Raw genomic sequence first — 27,063 nt, 5'->3', positions numbered from 1 at the left:
TATAATTAATTCGTATAGGCTATATTCTTTATTAATTAATATACTTCATTACACTGAAGTGTACAGTGTGAACTATATTATGCCAAAATTAATGCGAGAGAGAGAGCGAGAGCATGAGAGAGAGACTCCCGCTTACGTCATTTTCCTGCGCCCAAAATCGCATGACACCGGAACTTGCTAAAATTCAACATGGCTTTGAGCAAAACATACGGACAGAAACCCATTAAATTTCAGCTGGAGGATGGGGAATTTTACATGATTGGATCAGAGGTTTGTTATTTAATGTATTATTACATTTGAAGGGGATTTAGTTTGCATGTATGGATCACAGGGGCTTTCTATTAGATGCTAACACATCAGCTAGCTAACTTAGCTAACTATCGTTAGGAATAAAAACGAATAATTACTAGAGCTGGTGATTTATCTAGACGATTTCCTAAAATAATTCGGTGCATGTCAAGATTAGTGGGTGGGTACACGTAATTTTGTTTTGTATTGTCATCAAAATCTGTTGATGTAAACTTGCTAACGTTAGTCGTTCTCTCAATTGAGCGGAGTAACAGTGAACGTTACATGAATTAAATGTCATTCTTAAACATTTCCCTTTTATTTGTTTGTTTTAGGTGGGGAATTTCTTGCGTATGTTCAGGGGATCTTTATACAAGCGGTACCCATCACTTTCAAGAAGACTAGCAACAGTAGAGGAGAGAAAGAAAATTGTAGCATCATCTCACGGTGAGTGTCGATTTCATTGTAACGTTACACGTTTTATTTAGGATCGGAAGAGTTATAAGGTTAAAGGTAAGCTCTCGCAGCATGATCATTTCTATCTTACGGTATAAGCAATTTTTTGTGTTAGATCACGGTTACACCACTTTAGCCACCAGTGTGACGCTGCTGAAGGCCTCAGAAGTAGAAGAGATATTTGATGGACATGACGAGAAGTACAAAGCTGTGTCCATCAGCACTGAGCCTCCAGCCTATCTCCGGTATTTCTAACCTCTAATATTCTTGTGATTACAACTTAATAAATAATTCATTTATTAATTTTCTGTTTTGCACAAAGCATTTCTATAATGTCTTGTTTTACCCTTGGGTTTCTTCACAGGGAGCAGAAAGCCAAAAGAAACAGCCAGTGGGTGCCCACTCTTCCCAACAGTTCCCATCACTTGGATGCTGTGCCGTGCTCCACCACGATCAACCGCAACCGACTGGGTCGTGACAAAAAGAGGACCTTCCCCCTCTGGTGATCTTCTTTTTGTCTCTCCATGATTCATGACATTATTAAACAGAGCATCATAGCCAACAGAAAAAAGCGACAGACTCGGAACATGGTTAGATATGACATAAGAGTCAAGTAAAAACTATTCACAGATTAGGATGAATTTCCTGTTCTCATTCTTTTATGTTATGTTATAATTGTGCTCTGGAAATGTGCCGTGCAGCTTTGACGATCATGATCCTGCTGTCATCCATGAGAATGCCACTCAGCCTGAGATCCTGGTGCCCATCCGACTGGACATGGAGATTGACGGGCAGAAGCTGCGTGATGCTTTCACCTGGAACATGAACGGTAAACTCTCCCTTAGGTGGTTGCTTAGTAATATATTGAAGTTATACTTTTAAATATTTACCACGTCCTGCATCACATTCATCTTTTCCTGACTCAACAGAGAAGCTCATGACACCAGAGATGTTTGCTGAAATCCTGTGTGATGATCTGGACCTGAGCCCCCTGACCTTTGTTCCTGCCATTGCTTCAGCCATTAGACAGCAGATAGAATCCTACCCTACAGACAGTATACTGGATGAGCAGATGGACCAGAGAGTCATCATCAAGGTAGTGCACATTAGCTTTATGCATGAAATACAACATCAAAATTAGCGTCTTGCTGATTCCTAGAATTAAATATCATAGCTGCCATTAATTATTTATTTTGGTCATGCATGTAGATATAATATTCACCTAGTTTCTCAGACTTTTAAACCTCACTGTAGAAATTTAATGGCAGAATGGGGAATGGATGGAACAGAGATAATTGTCCTAATGTGTCACTGCTGTTGTCTTTACCTCTGCAGTTAAATATACATGTTGGGAACATATCTCTGGTTGATCAGTTTGAATGGGACATGTCTGAGAAGGAGAATTCTCCTGAGAAGTTTGCCCTGAAGTTGTGCTCTGAGCTGGGCCTTGGGGGAGAGTTTGTCACCACTATTGCATATAGCATTCGTGGCCAGCTTAGCTGGCATCAGAGGACGTATGCCTTTAGGTAAATACACATGCATAGTCAAATCTTTACATTGTCACAGAATCACAGAAAAGTTTTTATTTTTGCAGCATAAGAAATATTTGGGTAAAAATGCAGACCAAACAGTTTTGGGCTTTGTAAATGGCTACTGAAATAAACTCAGCAACACACACTAAGGCCTGGTTTCATAGACAAGGCTTAACCTAAGCCAGCACTATACCTTAGTTAATTTAGGCTATTTAACTCACTTTTATTAAAATGCCGTAGAAAAAAACATTACTGATGTCCATTAGGGCTGTCACGATAAACCGACGATAAATATCACGTGATTTATGCACAGCTTTTGAGTGAAGTACGGGAAAATGCTGCTGCATCCGAAAGCCAGAGGGCGCTCTCGTGCGGAAACTCCACATACGCACTACAGAAGAAGACCATAACGCAGTGTAGAATCTAGAAAATGCCTATGGACATCTTTTATCACTGTTACTCAAGCCTCATCAGGTATTTTTATGATAATAAAGTATATTTATAATGATCATGTTTGACGGGTGTTGCTTTTTCAAATGCACATTATAAGCGACTCAAACTCGCACTGCTTTAGATCGAGCAGCATTTCCTACTGATCCCAGAGACGTGCTTCACGGACAAGCTACGCATTAAAAAATATCGACACATTGCATATCGCAGCCAGCAATAGGATTGAGTGGTATCTTGATAAATTGTCGTGCAGCCCTACCCATCTTGAAACAAAACAATGGCACTGACATATTTTAAGATACGTCAGGGCCAGTTATTTTCAGTTAAGACCGCTCAAAATTAATTTTAGTCTGGGACTAATCTTAAGCCTTGTCTGTGAAACAGGGGCTAAATGACTAAGAAAACAAAAGATCAGTTGGACCACTTTAAGCATGGAAACACCCTTGTCACACCCTATGTGACTTTGTAAAAAAGACACTTGTCTTGTGTCTCACCCTAACTGAAAATCACACCAAATGTCTTTCAGCCTTTATATTTATGAATGCATTTTTCATTTATAAAAAAAAAGAGGTCAAAGTGTTGTAGTTTGAAGTTGCCTTTGTAAACCTTATCCAAGTTGGAAATCTCAGACTTCTAATGTCTGTTACTTTATGAAATTCATTAGAAGGGTCATGTATTTCTTGTTGGAGAGCATTACTTCCTCTGAGTTTAGTCTCGATGTTTGTAAGCTTAGTCATACTTATGTTTGAGAGGATCTGTCTTGTTGTCTGTTGTGCCAGTCTTTTCTTTATTTTTCCTGACTGTGGTATGTTTCTGTGCAGTGAGAATCCTCTCCCCACGGTAGAGATTGCTATCAGAAACACAGGTGATGCTGACCAGTGGTGCCCATTACTGGAGACTCTGACAGATGCTGAGATGGAGAAGAAGATCAGGGACCAGGACAGAAACACAAGGTACGACAAGAACGAATTTCCTCTCATATACTGACTTGTTTGCCACTGAGTGTATCAATCAGACAAGCCATATAAGAGAACTATGCCCCTGTTTCACAGACAAGGCTTAAGGCTAGTCCCAGACTAAAATGAATTTTGAGCGGTTTTAACTAAAAATAACTTGCCCTGACACAACTTAAAATATATCAGTGCCATTGTTTTGTCTCAAGATGCACATCTTGATGTAATGTTTTTCTAAGGTATTTTAATAAAAGCGACTTAAATAGGCTAAATTCTTAAAAGGCATAGTCCTGGTTTAGGCTAAGCCTTGTCTGTGAAACCGGGCCTATATGTTTGGACTTACAACACAGACTAAAGGTATGTTCTCATCAATGTATTTTATGTGTTTCAGGCGAATGAGGCGACTTGCAAACACAGCCCCAGCATGGTGAAGAAAAACGCCATTTTCCCACAACTATGGAAGCCTAAAGAGAGAAAGAGCAAATGCCAATAGTTCAGCATTACTGACATAAAGACAGAGACATTCCATTTGCCAGTCCTGAAGGCTTTAACCTTTCCTCTTGGTCCAATCCATCCAGATTTGAGTTGAGCAACCTAATATATTCTTTTAACTTTAGCAACATCTGCTTCAGTCTGGCTTAGTCACAAATCTTGTGTCATGACCTTTTCCTCCACCCAGTGTCTGTTTGCTCGGAGACAGAGGGTTTCTGTTTTGAGGTATTGAGAGTATTTTATGATATCTATATTTGTGTTGGTTTGTGTATAGATGCCTTTTTGTAAACATAATGTTTACTTGAATAACTTAAATTGAAATACACTTGCAAATAGTCCTTATGGGGCAACCAGACGTAAGCATCCTGCATGGAAGGTAATAAAAATAGTTTGTATCACACTCAGAAGCAATAGATGCGTTAGATGTTTAAATAAGATTAACTTAAGTAGAAACATTTTATTTTGGAGTAGAAACGTCCAACAATCAAGCAGACAGTACATTTTAATTCCAAAAAGTTTTTAATATGAGGCTTTAGTCGTTTTAATAGCAAGAAAAACATTTCTCGTGAAGCTTCTTGCCAATGTGTCCACTGTTTGTTTTTAGTGTATTGCAACAATTCATCTTAACCATTGTGAAACAAAGCGGTTTGTATTTTGCCATGGTGCTGCACTAACAAAGGCCATGGAAAAATGCATTGTCAGCAGTTCAATTTGACATTTTGAGTTTGCACATTTGTGAATGCCTCCTCCTGCATCAGTATTCTGTTTGAACTGAGATGCACTAAAATAACCACCTCAAAAAATACTAAACTATCCAATCTTACCTTCCAAAATTATAAACTATTTGTTTGGATTACCATCCAGTATCTGAAATAGTTTATCTTCATCTTGTTTGTGACGTTAAACAGCCACAGTTGTTTCATAATTAATTATAAAATAAAAATATACAATTGTTTAAACCGTATTATGTGAACTAAAACAGAAATCCATTGTTCCTCCAGAACAAAACAACAAAGGAATACTTGTTTGTGATGTGCATGGAATGCAAAACTGGGATCCATTACATCAAGGCACTAAGGTGGCCTAATGTTACCGTTTTAGTTACAAATGCAGTCATCTCCGTGATTCACAGTCCAACCAATGACACAATCCTTTTAACAAGGACAGATTTTAAACAACTATTACACATTCTGGTTTAAAGAACTTTATACCAACATAATCTCCCTCAAATTAAACTAGGAGATGTACCCCTCCTTGTCTCAGTCTCTTATTATCTTTCTAGTTTTCTTCTTGTTGAGGATCTTCTTCATTTTGACCTTGACTTGCATCTTCTTCCTCTACGTCTTGCCTATTCCTGGGCGGCCCGCTCTGATCTTCTGGAAGAGGGGAGTAATTTGGATCTTCCTGAGGTGCGTCAAACATAGCTCGACTGTGGACATTGAATTTATTGATTTATTAGCTTCTGATTTATGTTGATGAACAAAGACAGACAAAAGATATAACAAGGCTTCAAATATTTATGGTCATACTCACAAAATTCCAGGAGTGGCAAGAAGTTTTCTGCCTCCTGGTTGGTTAGGAAATACATCCTCCAGGAAGTAGTAGATATGTCCTACACCAATACCTAAAAGAAAACATAGCTGCCCTATAAAATAAGATTTTTTGCTGTCATGGTGTTATTAGATTGACACAGGCAACAAGTTCACATACCCAAAAGATCAATAACAATGGAGTTGCCAAGCAACAGTGAGAATCCCATGAGTACCCAGGGCAGGAATGGGGCTTGGAAGTTGAGCAGGCCAAAGAAATTCATACGAATGTAAGGGTTTCTTCTACTCCACACATAGACCAGCATGATGGTAAAAGCCTGTCCTAAAAAGAACAGGTTGGCAAACAGACCAAAGAGCTATACATATTAGAGTTAAAGAATTTCAAATTAAATGCTCACATATGCATATGACATTTATTACATATTGGTTGAAATTTTACATGAACTGAACTGCTGAAACTTTGAGCTGTCTGCTTGGCTCAGGGTTGCCAGGTCAATTGTTTACCTGCAGAGTTGGGCTGCTTTAAAACTGTTGCTGTAGGTTGTTTTTATTCAGTGAGTTAAAGGTTGATAGATTTTATTCGTCAGCTGTAATGTTGAAGGTGAGATGAAGTTATTAATGAAATTACAGAAAGTAAATGACTACTATACAGTGATTTTCAAGAAGAAATGTGTGTAATGAATAACAGTGATTGTAAAATATGTATTTTAGTATGAGAGTGACATAATTTGACTTTTGGGCTCGAGTTACTGGGCTTGTTTTGATGGGCTATTGAGCTGGTTTGGTGGTGCAGATCTGGCAACCCTGGCCTGGAACAGTTCACCAAAAGAAAAGTCTTCATTTACACACCCACAAGTTGTTCCAAATCTATATATACATTTATTTGTTCTGATAAACACAGAGAAAGATATTTAGAAGAATGCTTGTAACCCAACAGTTCTTGGCCACCATTCACTACTATAGTAAGAAAAATTGCTTTAGATATTTCTTTGTTCTGTTGAACACAAAAGAAGATATTTTGAAGAATGTAGGAAAGCAAACCGTTCTGGGGTACTTTTGACTTCCATTGTCATTTAGCCTACAATGGTAGTCAATGGTGGCCTGATTGGTTACAAGCTTTCTTCTAAATATCTTTCTCTGTGTTCATCAGAACAAATACAGTACATTTATACAGATTAGGAACAACTTGAGGGTGAGTAAATTATTTGACAGGCATGACAGAATTTTAATTTTGGGGTGAAATGTCCCTTGAATGTAAATTCATGCTTATTTATAAAACATAATTAGACATTTATGTGTAGGAAAGTTAAGGATACAGTCATGAGAACGCCACCGAATAGGAACATGTAGACAAAGTCTGCGGTTCTCCCGCGAAACGAGCCTTCCTCCAGCATCCGGCAATATCGATATCTGTTTAGTCAAGGACATGAACTGCAAGCTACAGCCTGTGCACACCTACTGCACACAGCTGCAGAAGAGCCGAGAGTCTGTTATGCAAACCAGACAGGGTGTGAAAATGTGTTTTTCTGTGTGTGTCTGAGATACAGGCACACTTCCTGAGAAAACCACTAAACAGTTCACAGACAACCAATACAGTGAAGGTTCATTTTGATTAAAAAGGATACAAAAAAATCATGTTAAACAAGAAGCTGAATCCAAGTGGCCCGAAAAACAAGAAGTTTGTGATCAGTCGCCAAACCTGCACAAAAGAGATGAAGCAGACATGACAATCAAAACTAATAGTTTAAGTTGTATTATACACAATGACATTTAGGAACAAACCTGGTATCGTCTTATTATCAGGTCAGGGTTAAAATAAAGTTGAAAGGGTGTGATGAACTCCAGTTGCTGTAATTCATAAAACAAAATAATGATACATAAAGGACATATTTTGGACTGCACTGAGTTTTTTATTTACAGTAGTTGACATAAAATTTGAAGCACTGTGTATTTTCCCTAATAATTGTATCATTATTAAACCATTTTAAAGTACACAGAATAGCTACCTAGACAAGAGGAGAATGTGCAAAAACATTAAAAGTGAATGGACTCTCTTTAAAGAAACACTCATACACGAAGTTAACATCTATTGCAGACTACATGTTCGTTCCCTTTAAAAATGGACAAATACCCAAAAGCAAAATAAATCGAATTATTGTTTATAATGATGTTGGCTCTTTAATCTATTCACAAATGACAATAGACGACATTCACTCACCACAGCAGCTGTAGTCAGGACGCAGGCGGTCGTGTATGCTCGAGTGACAGCTGGAATCTGCATGTACTCTTGAGTCACGCTGTGTGCCATGATCTTTAAACTCGTCTTCAATCTTCCACTTAAAGTATGTATCCGTATGGTCAATTTACACAACACATTTCAAAACATTGACGCTCACCAGCGATCAGTCGTCTCAATTTAGTTAGATTTCATGCCTCGTTGCTTCTATAGATCCATGTCGTGATCTGATAGTTTATCTTGTTGGTCTTGATGTTGTTGCGTTTGACAACTAGAGTTTAAATGGGTGGAGTGAGATTTTTAAACTTGATCGGTCACTTCAGCACCTCCATGTGGTGCTAAGCAAAACACTCATGCTCTTCCGTGGACCAATGAGATTGCACCGTCCCACAACAAACAATGACGTAATATCAACGCAACCGTAACTGAGCATTGGGAGAATAGTTGCCATTTCATGCCGACTTTAATACTTTAAAAGAAAGTTGTTATAAATATAAATAATACTAATAATATAAAATAACATATTATTAAAGTGAAATAAAAAATGACAATTCTTATTTTTTCATGAAATATTGCAGCGTTTATAGTAAATATCTTATCAGTGTGGGTCATTTTCTTTTTAAAATTCATGTACCCTCATAATCTTGTTAAGATCTGAAAATGCACTTCCCCCCTGAAATGACTATCCATTTTATATGACGTAAATTAGATTGCTTGTCCGGGGACTAAATGTTTGCTTTAACACCATATAACACAGGTTTGTCAACTAGCGTTCCTGTGGTTGAAGCATGGCACTAGCAATGCCAATGTCATGGGTTATCGACCCTGGGGACTGCACATAGTCAGAAACAAATGTATAATGCATTTCCAATGTAAGTCGCTTTGGATAAAAGCGTCTGCCAAATGCATAAATGTAAAATGTAAATGTAACTACCCGTGTAACGACGTATGGAATAAGTAAAATGTAGGGCGGGGCTTAATTTCATTCTTTGGTATGTTATTGGATTGTTGAAAGTTGGAAGCCTGTCCATTGGACAGTCAGTCGGTAAAGTCCCACCCTCATCCTGAGACATATATCATGCAAAGCTCTCACTAAATCCTCGGGGGGGAGGCTTTAGTAAAATTAGTTTTTACAAACATGTCTTTTGTGTATTTAAAAAAAACAATGGCACTGATGTATTTTAACATATGTCAGTGCAAGCTGTTTTTAGTTTAGACAGCTCTAACATTTGTTTTAAACTCTGTCTGGGAAACCGCCCCTTGGTGTTTCGAGTCAGATCTGTGGGCGTGGCTTGTTGGTTTTGACTAAATCCTTGCTGTTTCTAGTCTTATGAAACCCTTACCCTAATCCACACCGTAACCCTAACTATCTAAACTAACTATGATTCTTAGACTTGCCAAATAACACGGCTGCGTGATGACGTCAGACTCGAAACACCAAGGATTTTAAGAAGAAATTTGGAGGTGGAGAGGTCGGATTTTCAATAAAAAAATGTAAGGCACATGAATAAAAAAAGTACCTGCATTAATGAATCGTAAATAAGAAAACTATAATATTCCCTAAAAATAAAAACGGACATTTTTTATTTCATAGTGACTTTAATTGTACCAAAATACAGATATTCAAACAACACACATATTATATAGTATAAGTATTTACACAGTAAATATGAAAAAAGATGGGAAAACGAGTAACATAGGTAAAAATATAATATATTTTTTTAATAACAGAAAGAAAAAGGCACATGTTGGAAAAAGATATTTCAAACTGATCTAATGTAATAAGATTTATGAAAAAACAAACCTCTAAAAAATTAAAACAACATCAGTGTCCGGCACTGTTGTCAGTTTTTCTGTAGATACATTAATCATACAGTCATAAACAGTTTGTGTTTAAAAAACGTTATCAAAGATAAAATATCTCCAAACATTTGGATAAAAAAAGTGGAAGTGGTATGAATCGATACAAACTGCACAGTAAATTAAGATATTAGAGTAACAGCGATCAGTTGCAACTAACATGTTACAGTCGACCAGTTTCTCTTAAATTTTAAGTCACAGTACAACTTGCAGGAAATTTTAAAAGCTGCAGGAGAGTTATATTGCAACTGATGCAAAAATCCCTGATTTAAAATGTTTTAGCACCTTGTGTAGCACCTTAACAACAGGGTTAATATAATAACACAGTACTGACACAGACATAGCTGCTCATGGTTCATAAAGCTCAGACATGCTTCCTGAGAACAATATAGAGGTGAAAAGAAATGCTTGGGGAAGCAGAAACTTAGGTTACACTGCATTTGTCATATCTAAGCAGATACTAATTTAAAGTTAATACAAAATTTAAAAACTGGAGTGTTCAATCTGATGCTCAATTAGGGAAATTATACTTTAGATGTGCTTTAGACCGGAGAGTGTGAGAACTGTGCAGAAGACCGAAAGCTTCCTGAGTTTATGGCATGCTGCATCCAAAGAAATCCTGACCAACATATCGTGGGTAACCCTCCAGAACCTTTCGCTGAACTGGATCGAACTTCCAGTACTGTCTGCGACTGATAAAGATTGCATAACCTGTGTAGTATGCAACAGATGATTATTCATTTTTTTATTTAGTAATGTGTATAATCATTAATATATACAAATTCCACATACCTTGGACATCCTGAAAGGCGGCATCAATGTTATCAGGGACACCCCACCAATCCTGCTTGATGCTGCGTGGGAAGCCTGCATCCACTCTGTTCTCCTGTGGGTCCAAACGCCAGTATCTTCCAGGCTTGAAGAAGTATGTTTGCTGGCCGTGGTGCTCCTTTAAGCGCAATACTGCCTGAATGTGCGTGTTGGGAAGGCCTAAAGTCTCTAGATTGTCTGGACCTGCTATCCTGTGTTCTGCATCGAACACCCAGTAGTTGGAACCTTACAAAAGAAAAGAGAAGCTTATAAAGCAGTCACGATTCTGTGATAAAAAAGTAGACTATGATTTCTTCTTGAAATATGAATGGTATAAAATGATATACTGTATATATATATACAACAGTAAGATCTACAATATTTAAAGGGATAGTCCACCCAAAAATAAACATGTTGGCATCATTTATTCACCCTCATGTGGTTCTGTATATGACTCTTTATTCTATGAAACACAAAAGAAGATATTTTGAGATATTATGAGCCCATACAATGGAAGTCAATGAGGGCCAATGCTGTTTGGTTATCAATATTCTTCGAAACATCTTCTTTTGTGTTCTGCACAAATAGGTTTGAAATGGCATGAAGGTGATTAAATGACAAAAGAATTTTCATTTTTGGGTGAACTAGCCCTTTATAATGTACAGCTCAGTTTGTTTCTCATTTTTGTTCATGCTTTTCCAATGTAACAAAACATATGCTCATAACAGGCGCTATCATTACAAGTACGCCTTCATGTGGTGAAAAAGGTGAAGATTAGAAATATGCACTAGACTGACTTAAAGGCAATTGTAAATGCAAAAAAGGTTGTTTAACCTTCAAAAGGTTGTTTAACACACAAATCAAATCAGGATTCATGTCTGGGATATGTTTAAAGTCTCTGTGATTTCTTCTTGAAATATGAATGGCCTAAAATTAAACATTTTAATATATGCAAAACAACTTAAAATGCATTTTAGGTATACAGTTTGTGCTTTTTTTATCATACACACAACCTTCACATAGCTAGCGCCATCCTCTACCAATTCAAGACCCACTTGTATATTTTGTATACAATGCTGTGTACTGTACAGCACAATACATGTGTAAATGTCTGTTTTTGGTGGTATGTGTTCTATGTGTTCATGTTTTATCATGCCCTGAATTAGGCAGAAAGCAGGATTCTTCAGATATGGGTCAAGGGGAAGTACCGCACCACCCGTCACCATTGATATGTATATAAGCAAGCCTGTCAGATCTTGTCCTTCAACCTCAAATCACCACAGTCAGCCACAGGTGCTCCATTCACCAACCTTCAAAGAACCAGATATTGCCCTTTTGGTCTTCATAGGCGGCGTCAATGTTCTCTGGAATGCCCCTCCAGTGTCGGGAGGCCAAGGCAGGGTATCCCGCCTGCAGACGGCCCTCCCTGATGCGCCAGGCATAGTCAGCCTTGAAGAAGAACAGTTCCCCACGGATTATAGACACAGCATCAAAGTCCGTGTGACAGGCGTCAGGCTATAAACAGTGATGGAGAGACAGAAGGGAACGAGGAAAAACTCTTGTTAAGGGGAATGAAGCGAACCGTACTCATATACTGAATGAATGAAAGTTCACATCTTTTCTCATAAGTTTAAGGGTTTTAATAAGGTTAAAAAACTACCAACGTTTTCTGTTTAATTTTAAATTCATCGTCGAACTCGTTTATTCCTTCTAATTTCGATTTTTGTTAACAGGAGTACAAGACATAGTGACACTGTTATTGTGCATTTAAATATATAGTGTTCTCCAAAATCATATGCATAGTCATATTTTTGGCATACTGTATTTGAAGTGCGAGAACATTCATTGACTCACTGCACTGGTGATAATCTCATTGGTTTCTGTAGGGATTTGGGGTGGGGCTTGCGGCCGGGGTCCGTAGAGATATTGGATGCCTTTTTTGTCATCCTCGCTGAGCTGCAGGGGATAGGAGAAGCTGTAAAATGGAGACATGATGGCTCCAGGCTCCATGGAGTGCTGCAGACCCAGGACGTGACCAAACTCATGAGCTGCCACCTGCAGAAGGTCTGTTCCTATGTTAAATGAATACATCTTTGAAACGTTCACAGGATCACAGAATCTTTGTGATGTTGTTATTGTTGTTGATTTGTGTCATCATCTGTGGCAGGCAGTGTAGTGCGTCAAGACAGTAAGTTGACTGTTAAAACTTAAAACTTTAAAACTTACCAAGTTCATTGCCCACTGTCCAAGACTCATCGTAGTCGAAATGGATGTCTCCTTCTCGATGTGTCCTTGGGAAAAAAGCGTGAGCCAGGATGCCACCAGGTCCATCAAATGGCAAATTATCACCATGCCAGTACCTAATATAAAAATGTAATGTATTGTAATATATTTAAATATAATCATATGTCAGATCGATTAATCGTGATTAATGATATCAAAATAAAAGCTTGTGTTTAGATAATATATGTGTGTGTGCGTGTTTATATAAATGTATATAAATGAAGATTTTTATACATTTAAATACATTTTCATCAATATCAATATTGATATAATCAATATATCAAATAAATATATAGCCGTGGAAAATATTAAGAGACCATTTCAAAATTATTTTCAGTCTGAATTTTCTATTTATAAGTATGTGTATAATGAAATATAAATAAATATAAATAAATAAATTATATATATGAATTGATTCCAAAATAAGTCTTTGTTATAATATATTTGTGTATTTTTAATATATATGTGTGTGTGTGTTTAAATATAAGTTTTGTATAAATATATCATATATATCAAATATATTATAACAAAGACTTATTTTGGAATCAATTCATCACGATTAATCGTTTTTGACAGCCCTAAATATAATGTAATGTAATATCATATAAAAAAGAAATATACATACAGTATATGCTCTCTATATTGTATGCATAGTATATAGTAATGTTTATAAGTTCATGTAAATTGTTTAGGAAGATAAGAATCACTGAAGATAAAGGCTTTGAACTTCTTCTCTAATACTTTACCAAAAAGTTTTATGTTACCTTGTGAAGTCAATGACAAAGTCAGCCTCTTGGTTAATGACCTCAGTGAAGGTGAGGGGTGTGACATCACTCCAGACTTTAAGAGCTTCCTGTAATACCCGCCTCACTTTATCCTCACTCATCTGCCACGGGAAACGCTGGATTCTGAACACACGTGTGAGAAACAATAAGCACAAGGTCATCTCCACATAAGCACATCATTAGACCACCAGCCCACATCAGAGACCACCAGAGTGATTCATCTGTATTACTCATCACCATAGACATTCGTCTGGTGATCACCTCACCTGATATCTTAATGTGTGTTATGAGTATAATGAGAATGCGGTTTTGGAGGAATTATGGGTGATGAAATCCACAGGTTCGTGACCCAGTTCTCTGATAGGAGCAAGATTCTCCCTGCAGGGATTTAACCTCAGACACTGGATCAGACTGTTCTGGATCTTCCGAAACGTACAATTTGAAAGCGATTATGCTATGCTTTGATTGTAGACATTTATACAAATGTGAGCATCTAATTATACATTCTTTAAATATTTATTTTTAACAATCAACATACCGTTGGCTCAAGCATAAGCAGCTACCGTATTACTATTATATCAGAAATGCACATTTTAATGAATGAAGCCAAGCTTTATTATAGGGCCAACACATCTTGAGGAATGTGTCTGAATTTATTCCCTCCATCTTTTTTTTAAACCAAACCTAACCCTTGTGTTTTTGTCCATATACCATTTTGCAAGACGTATAATAGTCTAGTTCCTGTTTCAGTCTTTTTATTTCACAAAATGAAGTCATAAAGGTATTCGTTTGACATTTCAATTGAGTTTTAAGTGCTCTGTTGGTTGTATTTTAAAGTTTTATTAACGTCTTGCATAAAAAGTAGGTTTTTGTGTACGGCTCTGCAGCTCGGCAGATATTATTGACTGTAAAAAAAAGTTTTTTTTGGTTTAACTAAAAAGTTTTTTTTTTAAAGTTTTTTTTTTGGTTTAACTTAAGTAACCTGGCTGCCTTAAAATTTTGAGTTCATTTAACTTAAAAATATTAATAATATATAAAAATAATAATACACGACAATCATGTGACTTATTGAAGAAATGTGTACTATTGCTTTTTAGCTAAGCAGACTTACAATTTTCAAGGTGGACCAAAAATCCTTTTACAGGATTAAAGCTGCTGTAACTTTTTTTATCGCCATCCCTGTTTAAAAAAATAAGGGCGTTTTCACACATGTGGATCGATTGCTTTGTTCCGAAACCAGGGGTTAAATCGCTACAATATTGCAATTTATTTTAGTTCGGTTCGCATTCACAAGGCAATATTTCCAAACGGACCAAACTTTGTTAATAAAAGTCACGTACGAGTAAACTCTCCCTCGATTGCTCAGAGTGCATCTGTTTACTTTCCCACGGTTCATTTTGGGAGTGCGAGAAGCAGAGCGGGACGAAGGTCGTGAAGGAACGGCGTGAGGCAGCTGCGCGTTGCCCCGGTCTCGCATCTCTGATGGCGGAGCTCGGGAAGCATAAAAGGAGGAGCGACAGCAGTGAAGGACGAGAGAAAACCAGGCCTGGATTTTATGTTATGTTTTATTATGTTTATGTAACTTTACTTTCGTTTTGTTGTTTGTTTATTTTATTAAAAGTTTGGTTTAACTTTCGCCGGTTCCCGCCTCCTTCCCTTCCTTACTTGAACATTGTTACAGTGAGCCATTAGCAAAACAATCCCTTTTGTGTCAAGCAACTTTACGTAATTACCCATCATACATTATGATACAGTCTGGTTCGTTGGTCCATTGGGTCGGATGGCTTTCACACGTCTAGCGAATCGCTCCAGAGTTCGTTTGCAATCGGGCCGAGACCACCTTGTTCAGGCGGTCTCGGAGCGATTGTTTTGGGGCGGATCGTAGCGCGATTGCCGTGTTCACATATGCCTAATAGAACCGAACCAAGAGAGAAAACGCACCAGGTTCCGAAACAAACCCTTATGTGTGAAAACGTCCTAAAACTGCAGGTTACTTTATGTACTAACCTTTGACATATGTTGAAGTCAAATAACAGCAAACTGACATTTCGCAAAATCGTACCCGAAAGGTATGAGCCAGATATGAACACTCATTTTACGTACTGATTTTTAAACTGGTTTGTAACAAAAAGAAGCTTTCATAATACTTTTTGCATAGCAGATGTAGTTAATCTTACAATTGCTCTTTTCTTGTCTAATGTTCAATTAAAATATTACAAATAAGACCACAGAAATAAAGGATCTTCCACCAGATGCATGCACACTGTGCTGCCTGTGAATAGATTTCTGTATAAACATATGGCTGATTGAGTCTTTCACACAGATGGCAGCCCTGCATTCCTGCACTTAAAGACTGGTTCTTTTGTTGCGATGAATGAAAAAAGCTCTATATATGGCGCTTGTTTTATTTTCCTCTTACATTACAGGGGTTGCAATCAGCTAATATATGGCTGATCACCGTTGAACAAGTGCTATTCATGAACATATCTGCCGACTGATCAAAGAGTTGAAAAAACGGAAACAAAAGAAATGTGATCAGTAGTGAACGTACGAAAATATAGAATTGAATATAACAAGAAATTGTTCAACTATACAGAATCAACTGTACAGAATCTATACAGAATCAACCTTTTTTATGACATCATCCTGCACTTCAGCTTCTCTTAGACCAGTGGTTCTCAAACTTTTTCGTTGTAAGGCCCCTTTGTGTTAAGTGCATCGCTTTGCGGCCCCCCATATAAAGACGTATAATCTTAAACTTAGAATTTTAATTAAACCAAAAACATTCAGTTATACAATGCTGGAACCTCAATTCGTTTGGTTGGTGGTGTCATTTTTCTGATGTTTGATTGCATAAAATCTATGATAAATTTCTATACTTCATAAAATACCACAAAATCTGTGGTCCCCCTGGATCCATCTTGGGGCCCCCCAGGGGGCCATGGCCCCCAGTTTGAGAACCACTGTCTTAGATTATAGGTGAACCGATCGATGTTTGCAGTTTTAAAGAACGGATCAGGAGCCACTTTCTGTTTGCGTGGAAATTACTTCAAAAAAATCTAACAAAGCTGTTGATTTTAGAACATTGGGCCTCATTCATGAAACATTCGTGAATATATGAGTAAATTCCGAGTAATTTGCGCGTAAAACGGACCTTCCCGAAAACTTTCCTCCGGATTCACAAATACTTCGTAAACGTCAGATTGATGCGTGTATGTTGATGAATTCCAATCACTCGTAAACAGGGCGCGTTACAATTAGCATAATCCCCATGAATTACTGCTTCGCAAATTATGTATCTATGAATGCTGTAGAAACTGGACTCCATTCTCAGATTTGGCTACATTATATTGCATTAATGCAAAGTAATAGGCTATATGCCTAACAATAAATTAATACATTAAAATGTGTCTCCCAAAGCGTTTTTAGACAGCTGAAATAATACCAGGTGCTCTTCTGAAAACGACCAGCTGGTGGCGCTTGAGAACGCTTTGGAGGCACTGCGCGTTTTTCCATAGACGCGTACATTGGTTGCTGTGATTTGGAATATCCACGGCAGTAATGTTACTATCTTGTTTTGAAGAATATTACTGCATGTAAAAATGCAGTAACAAATAATATTAACTTCTCCACTGTTGTGTTGTATAAGTATGAAGGTTGGTCAATGCAGTGTTTGTCCCGCCTCTCCTCTACTGTGATTGGACGACTGTGTAAAAAGGTACAGTGATGAGCTCTGTGTTTTACCCAAAGAGTAAAAATGAAACAAGAAAGGGTAAAGAAAGTCGTGAAATGTCATTATGATACATAGTGCATCAAAATGCAGTATCATCAGTGTGTCTAAAAGAATACAGAACGTTTGAATGTTTTACGCACCATTCACACGTGATAGGGAGCAGGTGTACATTTCTTTCGTACCAATTAACATTTTGAAAATACGAAAATTTTCATGAATCCGACTTTACAACGATTTCCACATAAAGTCGTTCTCGGCGTGTTTCATGAATGAGGCCCATTGTCTTTAACAATCATAGAGAGTGTGAATTTGCACTAAATGTCACTTCAAATCCTTAACGTTACTTGTATGTCAGGTCTGTTTTGGGCCAGCGTCCTCCAAAAATCACGAATCGTTTTTGCCGATGCCGTCTGCTGAGATGCACCTCTCTCTGGTCGGGATAGTCTGGAACCCCGCAGCGCATGGGCCCTGAGGAGCTGTTCCTGAGTGGTGCTTCACCCTTCGGCCATGCTGGTTTGAAGGTGTCCTGAGGGTGGGAGGCTTTGCCTCTCTTCTTCTCATAGTGAGAATGGGGATGCTGTGGCCAACCCTGCGGTGGAAAAATGGAAGATCTGAATAAATCATCCTGCTGGGCTAATATGATGACCATAGTGTAAAGATCATGACCTTAAACAAGGATATAAAAATCACTTAAAACAACAAGGGTCATTATTTTCTTCAACCTCTATGTGATCAGTGTGAGGATTCTTGTCTCAAATGGACAAGGAAATGTTTTCAATAAACCGAGCCCTCTGGCAATGCAAAGCTCATTATTACACACATAATGTACATTAAGAAACTGTAAAAAAAAACAAGCCTTACCATCACAATCTGATTGAATCATTTAATCATCTCTGGGTTTTCCGTTGATGATGCTATTTACTGTGCTTACGCGGATGTAGTGTCCCCAAACTGCCTTCGGAGGAAATGGCTGTTCATTAACATGGGCGTTAAATGCAGAAAGTAAATGCCTTGGGCGAAACTGTAGAGCTCTTTGGCATAATTCTGAGGCATTTATGGAAGCTTTAAACTTCAGGATGTTTCGGTTTTTATTTGCATGGCTCACCTTTGACCCCTTTGAAGAAAAACGGACAGGTCTTAAAGGACAGTTCACCCAAAAATGAAAATTCATAATTTACTCACCTTCAAGTTGTTCCAAATCTGTATACATTTATTTGTTCTAAGGAACAAAAAATAAAGATATTTTGAAGAATGCTTGTAACCAAACAGTTCTTGGCCACCATTGACTACCACAGTAGGAAAAATGACAATGGTAGTCAAAAGTGCCCCTGAACTGTTTGCTTTCCTACATTCTTCAAAATATCTTCTTTTGCGTTCAACAGAACAAATTATCCAATAATTTTCCCTACTGTGGTAGTCAGTGGTACCCGAGAACTGGCAGTTGCTAACATTCTTTCTTCCAAATATATTTCTCTGTATTCAACAGAACAAAGAAATGTAGGTTTGGAACAACTTGGGGGTGACTAAATGATGACAGAATTGTAATTGGGTAAACTATCCCTTTAATGCTCTGTTTATTCCATTAAGTCAACAGAACCAAAGTCGACTTCAAAATTCTTACGGTGTGATATTACATATACGTCCTAAATTGTTTATGTATTTTGACTTTCATAAGAAGACTATAAGTGGAAAACAGTTCTGACAACCTTGAGGCACCCTTGTTATTTTCTTTCATGCTTTACAATATTATAAAACATTTAGGACGTTTGCAAAAAAGGTTTCACCTTTGTGACCCCTTGCATCTCTCTCTCCCAGGCACGCAGGCACCGCGGTGACTTTTCATGCGTGAGGCTGAGCTGCTATATTGGAGACAATGCCCAGCAGGTATCATGGAATGTGCCTCTGTGAGGAGATAGAGTTCCAAGCTGCATGCTGATTTCGAACGCATGGTTTACTGCACTATTCTGTAGTGTTTTGAAGTACGTTATGTGCATTGCTATGTGCATTTATCCTCAATCCACACTTACATGAGCACAATAATCTCTATTTTATTTTAACCCATTTGAAGAAAAAAGTCTTAAAAGGACAGTTCACCCAAAAATGTCATCATTTACTCACCCTCAAGTTGTTCCAAATCTGTATGAATTTCTTTGTTCTGACAAATGCAGAGAAAGATATTTGGAAGAATGATTGTAACCAAATAGTACTTGGCCACCATTGACTAGCATAGTAGGAGAAATAACAATCGTAATCAAAAGTGCCCCAGAACTGTTTGCTGTCCCACATTCTTCAAAATATCTTATTTTGTGTTCAACAGAACAATCAAAAAATACAGTATTTTTTCCTATGGTATTCAATGGTACACCAGATTTGTCAGATGCAAACATCCTTCTTTGAAGGTGAGTAAATGATGAAACATCGGATACGTTTAGACAAGGTCAACTGCACATCCATCTATATACATCCAGATAGAAATATATTAAATAAATGCATTCATTATTTTGTGAAACACAGTTTAGTTATAATGTGTGAGCCTTAAGCCCATTGCACATTGAGTCCGAAATTTGCGTCCAAAATTTCCGCACGTTAAAAAATAAATACGACCTCACGTTGTGTCAATCACATTTACACACTGCCTCCGATATTTTCGTCCGTCATAAAAAAATTATGGGTTCGTTTTTCGCATCCGTCAAGCATTTTGAGTGGCCTTTTTTAACAATTCAGAGACACCGTACAAACGAGAGCCAAATACGAAAAAACGCATACGAAAATTTCGGACTGTATGTGCAAAGACCTTTACACTTACATGTCCTCTCAATCTAATCATATTGATCGAACTCGCTTCTAAATGTAACCAAAGATCAAGTCAGATGCTTGATTCAAGTTTTTATGTTCTCAGTTGTTTATCCACAATAACATCCGACTGCATCGTGCATTCTGACCTATCACTGAAAGAGATCTGCCATTACCCTGAATTCACACACACATTCCATGCCTGGCACAAAAAGATGAGGTGGTTTCCCCATTGTTAACTCACAATGCCAGTTTTGAATACTCCTGTTCAGAGCATATGTTTGGTCCACTTTTCCAAACACAGAAGGCAAGTTGGGACACATGTGTATACTATGCATAGGGGAATGATGGTGACACAATAGTTCTCTGTTTTATTTGTGTGGGTGTAGTAACCTTTCTACAGAGAAACCGTTGCCCGAGATGTCTTGATCCTCTGCCAAAATGCAATCTCCAAAATTCAAGAAGTTTGATATCTGTGAGGAGATTAAAGCACTGAAATTGCACTTTGCTCTGATAAAAATAGAAATAGTGAATGTGAATTTTAGAATATATGTGAGAATAATGTGGCTGTCCACCCTCCCATTTTTATCAACTGCGTTTTAATGAGCTGTCTGACCCACAAACTTAAAATACCTTTCAGAGCTGGCAGAGCATGGGATCAAAGTTTAATCATGTTTGTAGACATCAGACGGGCAGAGTAAAAGCTTGTCTCAGAGAGTCTGAAAGCTGGCCAACAATGTTTTCTCCTTTTATAATATTGGAAATATTTTGAGTCAGCATGTTCGAGTTAATTTATGATTCAACGATAAGCTCCCCAAATTATGAAAGGAGTCAGACGTTCCTGTATCCTTTCATGTGTGGTTAAATGTGTCAGTGGAGCTCTGTGATTGAGCTTTACTCTCATACAACAATGACAATCCCTGACTGATTCTGCCTAGAGCTCCCATGTCCCCTGCCAGGGCCTGCTCGCCCATGCCTCTCTCTCTCTCTCTCTCATTGACAGCTACCATATTGTCCCATATGTATCCTTCTCCAGAATTTACAGTCAGATTACAGTAAATCACTAGGATCATTGCAGTTACAGGTTTAGCTCACACAAAAATAAAAATTCTGTCATCATTTATTTACCATGTCGTTTAAAACCTGAATGTAAATAATGAACATTTTCTATTTTGGTATCAGTTTAACAATTACACTATTGGTTTCAAGTGCAGGCCTTTTTCTTTTTAGCACAGATTTCTATTTTCTTATCAATCATAAAAGTTTAATCTTACAAGCATGCATAAAAGGTACTTTATAGTAGGCTACAGTAAACCAACCGATTAGAACTTCATAAGAGTTGATCAAATAAGCTTTAAATGATTACTTTATGAAAAAAAGGATTATGTTGAAATATATGATATATGATGAAATATGACACCGTTGTAAACCCTTAATTTTCACATGCATCAAAAGTGTTTAAATGAAAATACATTGTGGACGGTTAGCAAACAGGATCAAAGTTTTGGGTCAATGCTTAAATCAAGTTCTCAGACATCAGATAGGAAGGCTTATACTTAGACCGACAGAATAGAACCTTCATCACAAAATAAATTAGGCTTTAAAGGATTGCAATTTAGAGAAATAAATCTTTAAGAAGCTGTGGCCAATTTGGCACTGAAGAATATTTTGTCACGGGATTAAAGAGGAGTAAGAATGACTTTCAAGTTAGCTTTTGCTGAAAAGCTCAGATACAGTGGATTCACCAGTGCTAAAATGAAACTTTATCCTCAGCAGCATACATTTCAGATTCTTAAATCACAATCAACAGTAAATGTTTCAAAGTTTGAACGATTTTGTCACCTTTGGAATGCTGTTTTTTCACATGAACATATTTTCTCACACACACATATTCCCGCTCATACAGTATGCAACCAGGTTTGCAGTAACATTATTCTTTGCTTGACAAAATGTTTCAGAGTGAGTCAGCTGACCTATAAACCTTGGAATACAGTACTCTTTGAAAAACATAAACCATAAGGTTGTTTGAGTTACAGGTACAATTTAGCATATCAGTACATGCAGGAAGCACATTAAAACTTGTAGATTTAAATCCATGCTTTTTTTGAAAACAATTTTAAAAACAATATTTATTAAATATGTAGGCTTCAGTATGTAATGTGTATTGACAGAAGTTTTACTTTGTGTACTATTTTCTTGTTTTCCCCTGGCTGGCGGCATGCCGTTCCAAAGTGATTGAAAACAGGCAATAAAGCACTAAATACTTCTTTTTGTGCTTACCATGTTCAGGGATCAAACATTAACCAAAGTTAATGACTCAATTTAGATTGTGTAATTATTAAACTTCACAAATTAACCTCAAATAAATCGTAGATTAACCTAAGTGGCCAATGTTCACAGAGTGTAACATTTATATCGATGGGAAAGGGATGTGAAAGGGCTCAGAATCCAGTGTGAACAAAGCACTTTGAATATCACGGCTGACAAGCGGGGAACGTGTCTGCATGAGAGACAAAGCGTATAGGGCCAAAATAATCATAACATAAGGGGCAGTGCTGTTTCTGTGAGCAGACTATCACATTCCCCAAATTCTTTGTATAGAGCAAGCGTGAGTCTGTTGTGTGTGTGTGTTGATAAGTGTGTGAGAGACAGAATGTGTCCCTCCAGACAGCACAAACAGCCAAACTTGCCCATGCCTGCACAATCCCTCACACTTTCGTGAACAGAAAACAAATTGCCAAAATTGTAAATTAATTTTACGGTTTAGTCATCGTTGACACAACATTCACCGAGTCTGTTGTTCTCTTTTCAGACTGAGGTTGATTGAGGTCATTCTGTTAGCTGTTCAAAACTGTAGGTGTATTAGTATAATACAAATCTTGTATTAGACTAAATGTCCATTATTGCCTACATTAAGAGGCATCTTTTACAAAACCAGAACAAAATGTGGCAGGTTCTGGCTTGTGGTCACAGATCTTTCAGAAGCCGTTTTTTCCCTTTTTAATATATGATGATGTCATTCTGTTTAACGGAGTCTGTGCCAATAGTGAAACACGACAAATATCTCAGTCAGGATCTCTGTGGTGTTCATACAGCTCTGGCCAGCATAAACAAAGTGAAATTTAGAATGCGCAAAAGTACGAAAGGTGAAAAACTACGTGTAAAACTTTGAGGTTAAAAGCCCACAAAAATGCGTGTTTTTGAAAGCTAAAATAAAATGCAATAAATGTGCCAATAAAATTGGATAATTTATATCATGCTCACCGTGGGTTGTTTGTGTTTTATCAGCCCTCGTCCCCCATGCAAAGGCGCGCATCTCACGGCCAGGAGAGCATGCAGAAGAAAAGCGCCTGGCAGAAGCCCGAAGTCCCGCATCCTTCTTCTGTAAACTCCTGCGTAAAAGTGTAAATCCGTCAGAAGGTTGTGGACTTGCGGTATAAAGTACTCATGCGATGCGTGGAACTACTGCAGCTCCAAAGCCTGCAGTTTTGATATGCAATGATTTCTTTGTTCCGTTTCCTAATACACCTTTCTCTTATGGGACGGAGTAACAATATTGCCCGGTCCCACGTGACTTTTAACTCCTTTGACTCAGCGGTGTAATGCGTGCAACTGCTGCTTATCCCAGTTTTTTTACAATTCCATGCACAAGTGTTGAATGAGCTTTAGATTTTCCAAACTTCCCTTTTGACTGAAATTAATTACTAACATTAAGGTGTTTGTTTCAAGGATCTAACCACAATAAATTGTCTAGATCATTTTATTATCACATTTTTATAAAGAACTTATTAATCTATCAGGTCTGTCATTATAGATAATGTGGAACAGTGTAGGCCTACTTGTGTGCATTCAAGTTGAGGGCTACATTGCTTTTGAACTCAGTATGTGGGTGTACCAAAACCACAGGTGCAGGGGAACACAAAACACTAATGAGGCTTCATTTATTTTTAAAGCCCAACCATTAGGCTCAGATGTTGTTTTTCTCTTCTCTGGCAAGCGATGGATTCAAGGCTCATTTCTTTGTCACTGCGTCACCTAAAATGTTTATGCAAGAGCAACACTATCATCCTTGGCTAGAGAAAGCGGTAATGCATTTTCACTTACTCATATGCACACATGCAATTGTCCAATGCATGTAGATACATGTTTATTTTACATATAAAGGTGTAGGTTGTAAATTACCCCCAGGAAAACTCACCTGCATAAATGAGCTCAAGTTGGAGACAGATCAGAAAAACAGGAAACCCAAAAAGTCAAAACTATGGGAAGATATGAATCCAATTACTTCACCTGATCAAAATCTGACCACAAGTTAATAGAAAACCAATGGGATGATGGGAAGGAACATAACAATTAGAAACGAATGGAACTAATTAGATTAAAAACACCACCATACAACAGATGGTTGGAGAAATGATAAACAGCGGTTTGATGAAAAAGTTACTTTCAAAAGATATGACGTTTGTGTTTAATGTTAACTGTTGGGGGTGTTATTATAAGTCATTTAACTATCAACAATTACTTTTTAAACAAACAAAAATGCCAATCCTTTTGGACAAAGACCTATATTAAACATGTGCTTGCTTAGACAACATAATTGTTACCAAAACTAACAAACACATTGCTTGTCTCTTAAAGCAAAATAACATATGGAATGAGCTAAACAATATCAGCCAAGCATTAACATTTTAAGTTTGGTTTTTAAATCCAAATATCTGCTGTAATGTGGTGCCTCTAAACTCAAACCAGATTTGCTAAAAATCTCAGCAGGAAAAACCCACTGACCTCACTTGAACCATTGGATTGTTTACTGTTTTTCACAACTTTGCCTGTTTCCCCTATTTTACACTTGCACAGTTTTTTAAGATGTGGTGGATGATAACCAGGGCTGGAAATGGGGAGAAACGTGGGGAGGGGGGGGTCCAGGAGTGAATTTCAAGTGAGGACGGAGTTCCACCTCAAAATATAGAAGATTTTCATATTTTATGCATGTAATAGGCTCCAAACACTATATGCACACTTTACAGTAGGAGTTTATGCATATGGTTTTAAAAAATATAGCCTATATCCCCAACTAGAATCTCCCTGGTGAACCATGGCCATTTCCAGCACCGACGATAACTAAAATAAAAATGCATACATAATATTGCATGAACAGAACAGATTATGGTTGTGAGAGAATAAAACAAAATGCAGTGTGAGTTCTAAATTCCCTTATCTAAATTTAGGGTGTGTAATTTTATCATGTATCAAGGGTGTATGCAAGCCATTACAGCAAACCAACAATAACCCACCCTTCAAATCTACACTGTGTCCACTCCAAGCTGATAGAGCTCAAGATTTATTTATTGGCAGGGATAGATTTGTATGTCCACTGGTAGCCCAATGTTTAATTTGGTAAAACATCTTCAGAAAGCATACCTATTTGCTTAATTAACTGGATAAATGACTTAATACTTTGGTTAAGAGGAGACTGCCACCTGATTAAAATTGAGTTATTGACCTGCTTGAAGGCAATTCAAGCGAAAGCCAATCCAAATTAGAGTCATCTTGCGCCATCATGTGGTCAAATGCTTACTTATAAATTATGATTTTTTTCTTTTCTACAAAATTCATTTTACACAAAAACAATAACTTGGTTATAAAGGAGAATTTAAAGGAGAAAATGATGCAGATGTTTTAGCTACTTAATTGTCCTAAAAGATAAAAACATTCAACAGGATTAAAAACAGGCCTGCATTTTATATTTGACTGAATTGATTGACAACTCAAAACAAATACTAGAAAATACTAGTACTGGGGTGTATTCCAGAAAGCAGGGTTAATAAACTACTTTTATTTGGTTTTTTAAAATTGACTTTGCAATGTATCAGCTTTATTTTGAACAGTTGCTGATGTTAATGGAGACTCCTTTAATTGTAGAAACTGTTGTCATAGAGTAAAAAAATCTTGTTAAACACTTCAGTACACACTAACCATGATAATTCATTTGCATTAGAGGATGAAGGTCTGCTGTGACAGAGGTAGAGATTGAAACGTTAGGTCCACAGTTACATGTCCAATATGTCATGTAATATATCCCTTTTAAATGAATGTATTTCAAATATATCCATTTTCATTTTTGTTAGGTAAAAGGCCATGGCTTTCCATATGTTAAGTCTGGCTTTCTAACCATCAGGCCACAACTGTCCTTGACCCAATGCATCAAATATTGCCTAATAAGCGGAGAAGAGTAATCATATGCAATTGCTCAATAAATTGTTCTGCAGTTAAAAAACGTCACTATTAACATCCTGTAACTGTTGGAAATTGTAAGGTGTCCATATACATCCAGTAATATTTGGAGATGTTTTAATAAACATAATTGAAATACAGTATTCAATATAAATACAGGCTTAAATTAGTTTAACAATAACATCTTACATTATTTTATTTAAAGACTATTTCATTTTATCTTTATTCATTTTAATTGTAATATTGCTGTAAAATTATAATATTACAATCTGTGATTCCACACCCACTTGACGCTCATCAAAAGCGCACACATGCGCAGACAACCCTGAAGCTCAGTAACATTTTCTTGAAATGAACTAACCCTAACTAACCCTTAAACTTACCCGGTATGTCACATAACCAGCTTTCTGGAATACCCCCTGGTCACTACAATTTCAGTTAACCAAAGAAAGTGCTGTTTACTAAAAATAAAATTCATAGCTATGTTTGTCATTTGTATAATATGTTTTTTGTGTTTGCAATAAATTATAAGGACAAGGCCGCCCTTGCAAAGGCCTATTCGAGAAATGGTCAAATATTGACCAAATGGGAAAATAAAAGTCAATAAA

The 27,063-nt window shown here is 37.2% G+C and overlaps 3 protein-coding genes across 5 annotated transcripts; 1 reads left to right on the top strand and 2 right to left on the bottom strand.

The window, feature by feature from the left end:
* The first annotated feature begins 145 nt into the window (after positions 1-145).
* smarcb1a (SWI/SNF related, matrix associated, actin dependent regulator of chromatin, subfamily b, member 1a) lies at positions 146-4,652 on the top strand. Of its 2 annotated transcripts, none has more exons than XM_057356511.1 (9): positions 146-270; positions 624-735; positions 881-989; positions 1,109-1,246; positions 1,446-1,573; positions 1,674-1,840; positions 2,080-2,270; positions 3,548-3,679; positions 4,071-4,652. In XM_057356511.1, exons 1-9 carry the CDS (start codon positions 190-192, stop codon positions 4,108-4,110), a joined length of 1,098 nt encoding a protein of 365 aa, XP_057212494.1. In that variant the 5' UTR covers positions 146-189; the 3' UTR covers positions 4,111-4,652. The 2 variants fall into 2 exon arrangements, with proteins under 2 accessions (XP_057212494.1, XP_057212493.1); XM_057356510.1 differs by having other exon boundaries at positions 860-989.
* Positions 4,653-4,768: 116 nt separating this feature from the next.
* Positions 4,769-8,245, bottom strand: derl3 (derlin 3). Its single transcript, XM_057356512.1, has 7 exons — positions 7,940-8,245; positions 7,504-7,569; positions 7,347-7,420; positions 7,038-7,131; positions 5,882-6,077; positions 5,705-5,795; positions 4,769-5,600 (listed from the first exon to the last, which is right to left on the bottom strand). Exons 1-7 carry the CDS (start codon positions 8,027-8,029, stop codon positions 5,450-5,452), a joined length of 762 nt encoding a protein of 253 aa, XP_057212495.1. The 5' UTR covers positions 8,030-8,245; the 3' UTR covers positions 4,769-5,449.
* A 1,315-nt stretch (positions 8,246-9,560) lies between these two features.
* mmp11a (matrix metallopeptidase 11a) lies at positions 9,561-26,990 on the bottom strand. Of its 2 annotated transcripts, XM_057356509.1 has the most exons (9): positions 24,420-26,990; positions 23,486-23,613; positions 17,773-18,017; positions 13,675-13,818; positions 12,854-12,987; positions 12,482-12,699; positions 11,938-12,142; positions 10,610-10,873; positions 9,561-10,528 (listed from the first exon to the last, which is right to left on the bottom strand). In XM_057356509.1, the coding sequence occupies exons 2-9, from the start codon at positions 23,594-23,596 to the stop codon at positions 10,410-10,412; spliced, it is 1,440 nt and encodes a 479-aa protein (XP_057212492.1). In that variant the 5' UTR covers positions 23,597-23,613; positions 24,420-26,990; the 3' UTR covers positions 9,561-10,409. The 2 variants fall into 2 exon arrangements, with proteins under 2 accessions (XP_057212492.1, XP_057212491.1); XM_057356508.1 differs by lacking the exon at positions 24,420-26,990 and having other exon boundaries at positions 23,486-23,803.
* Positions 26,991-27,063: the final 73 nt, after the last annotated feature.

This window comes from Triplophysa rosa, linkage group LG17 (assembly GCF_024868665.1).
Source record: "Triplophysa rosa linkage group LG17, Trosa_1v2, whole genome shotgun sequence".
In the NCBI taxonomy this organism is placed as follows: Eukaryota; Metazoa; Chordata; class Actinopteri; order Cypriniformes; family Nemacheilidae; genus Triplophysa; species Triplophysa rosa.
The sequence above is the reverse complement of the archived record's forward strand: the minus strand, read 5'-3'. Positions and strand labels throughout refer to the sequence as shown.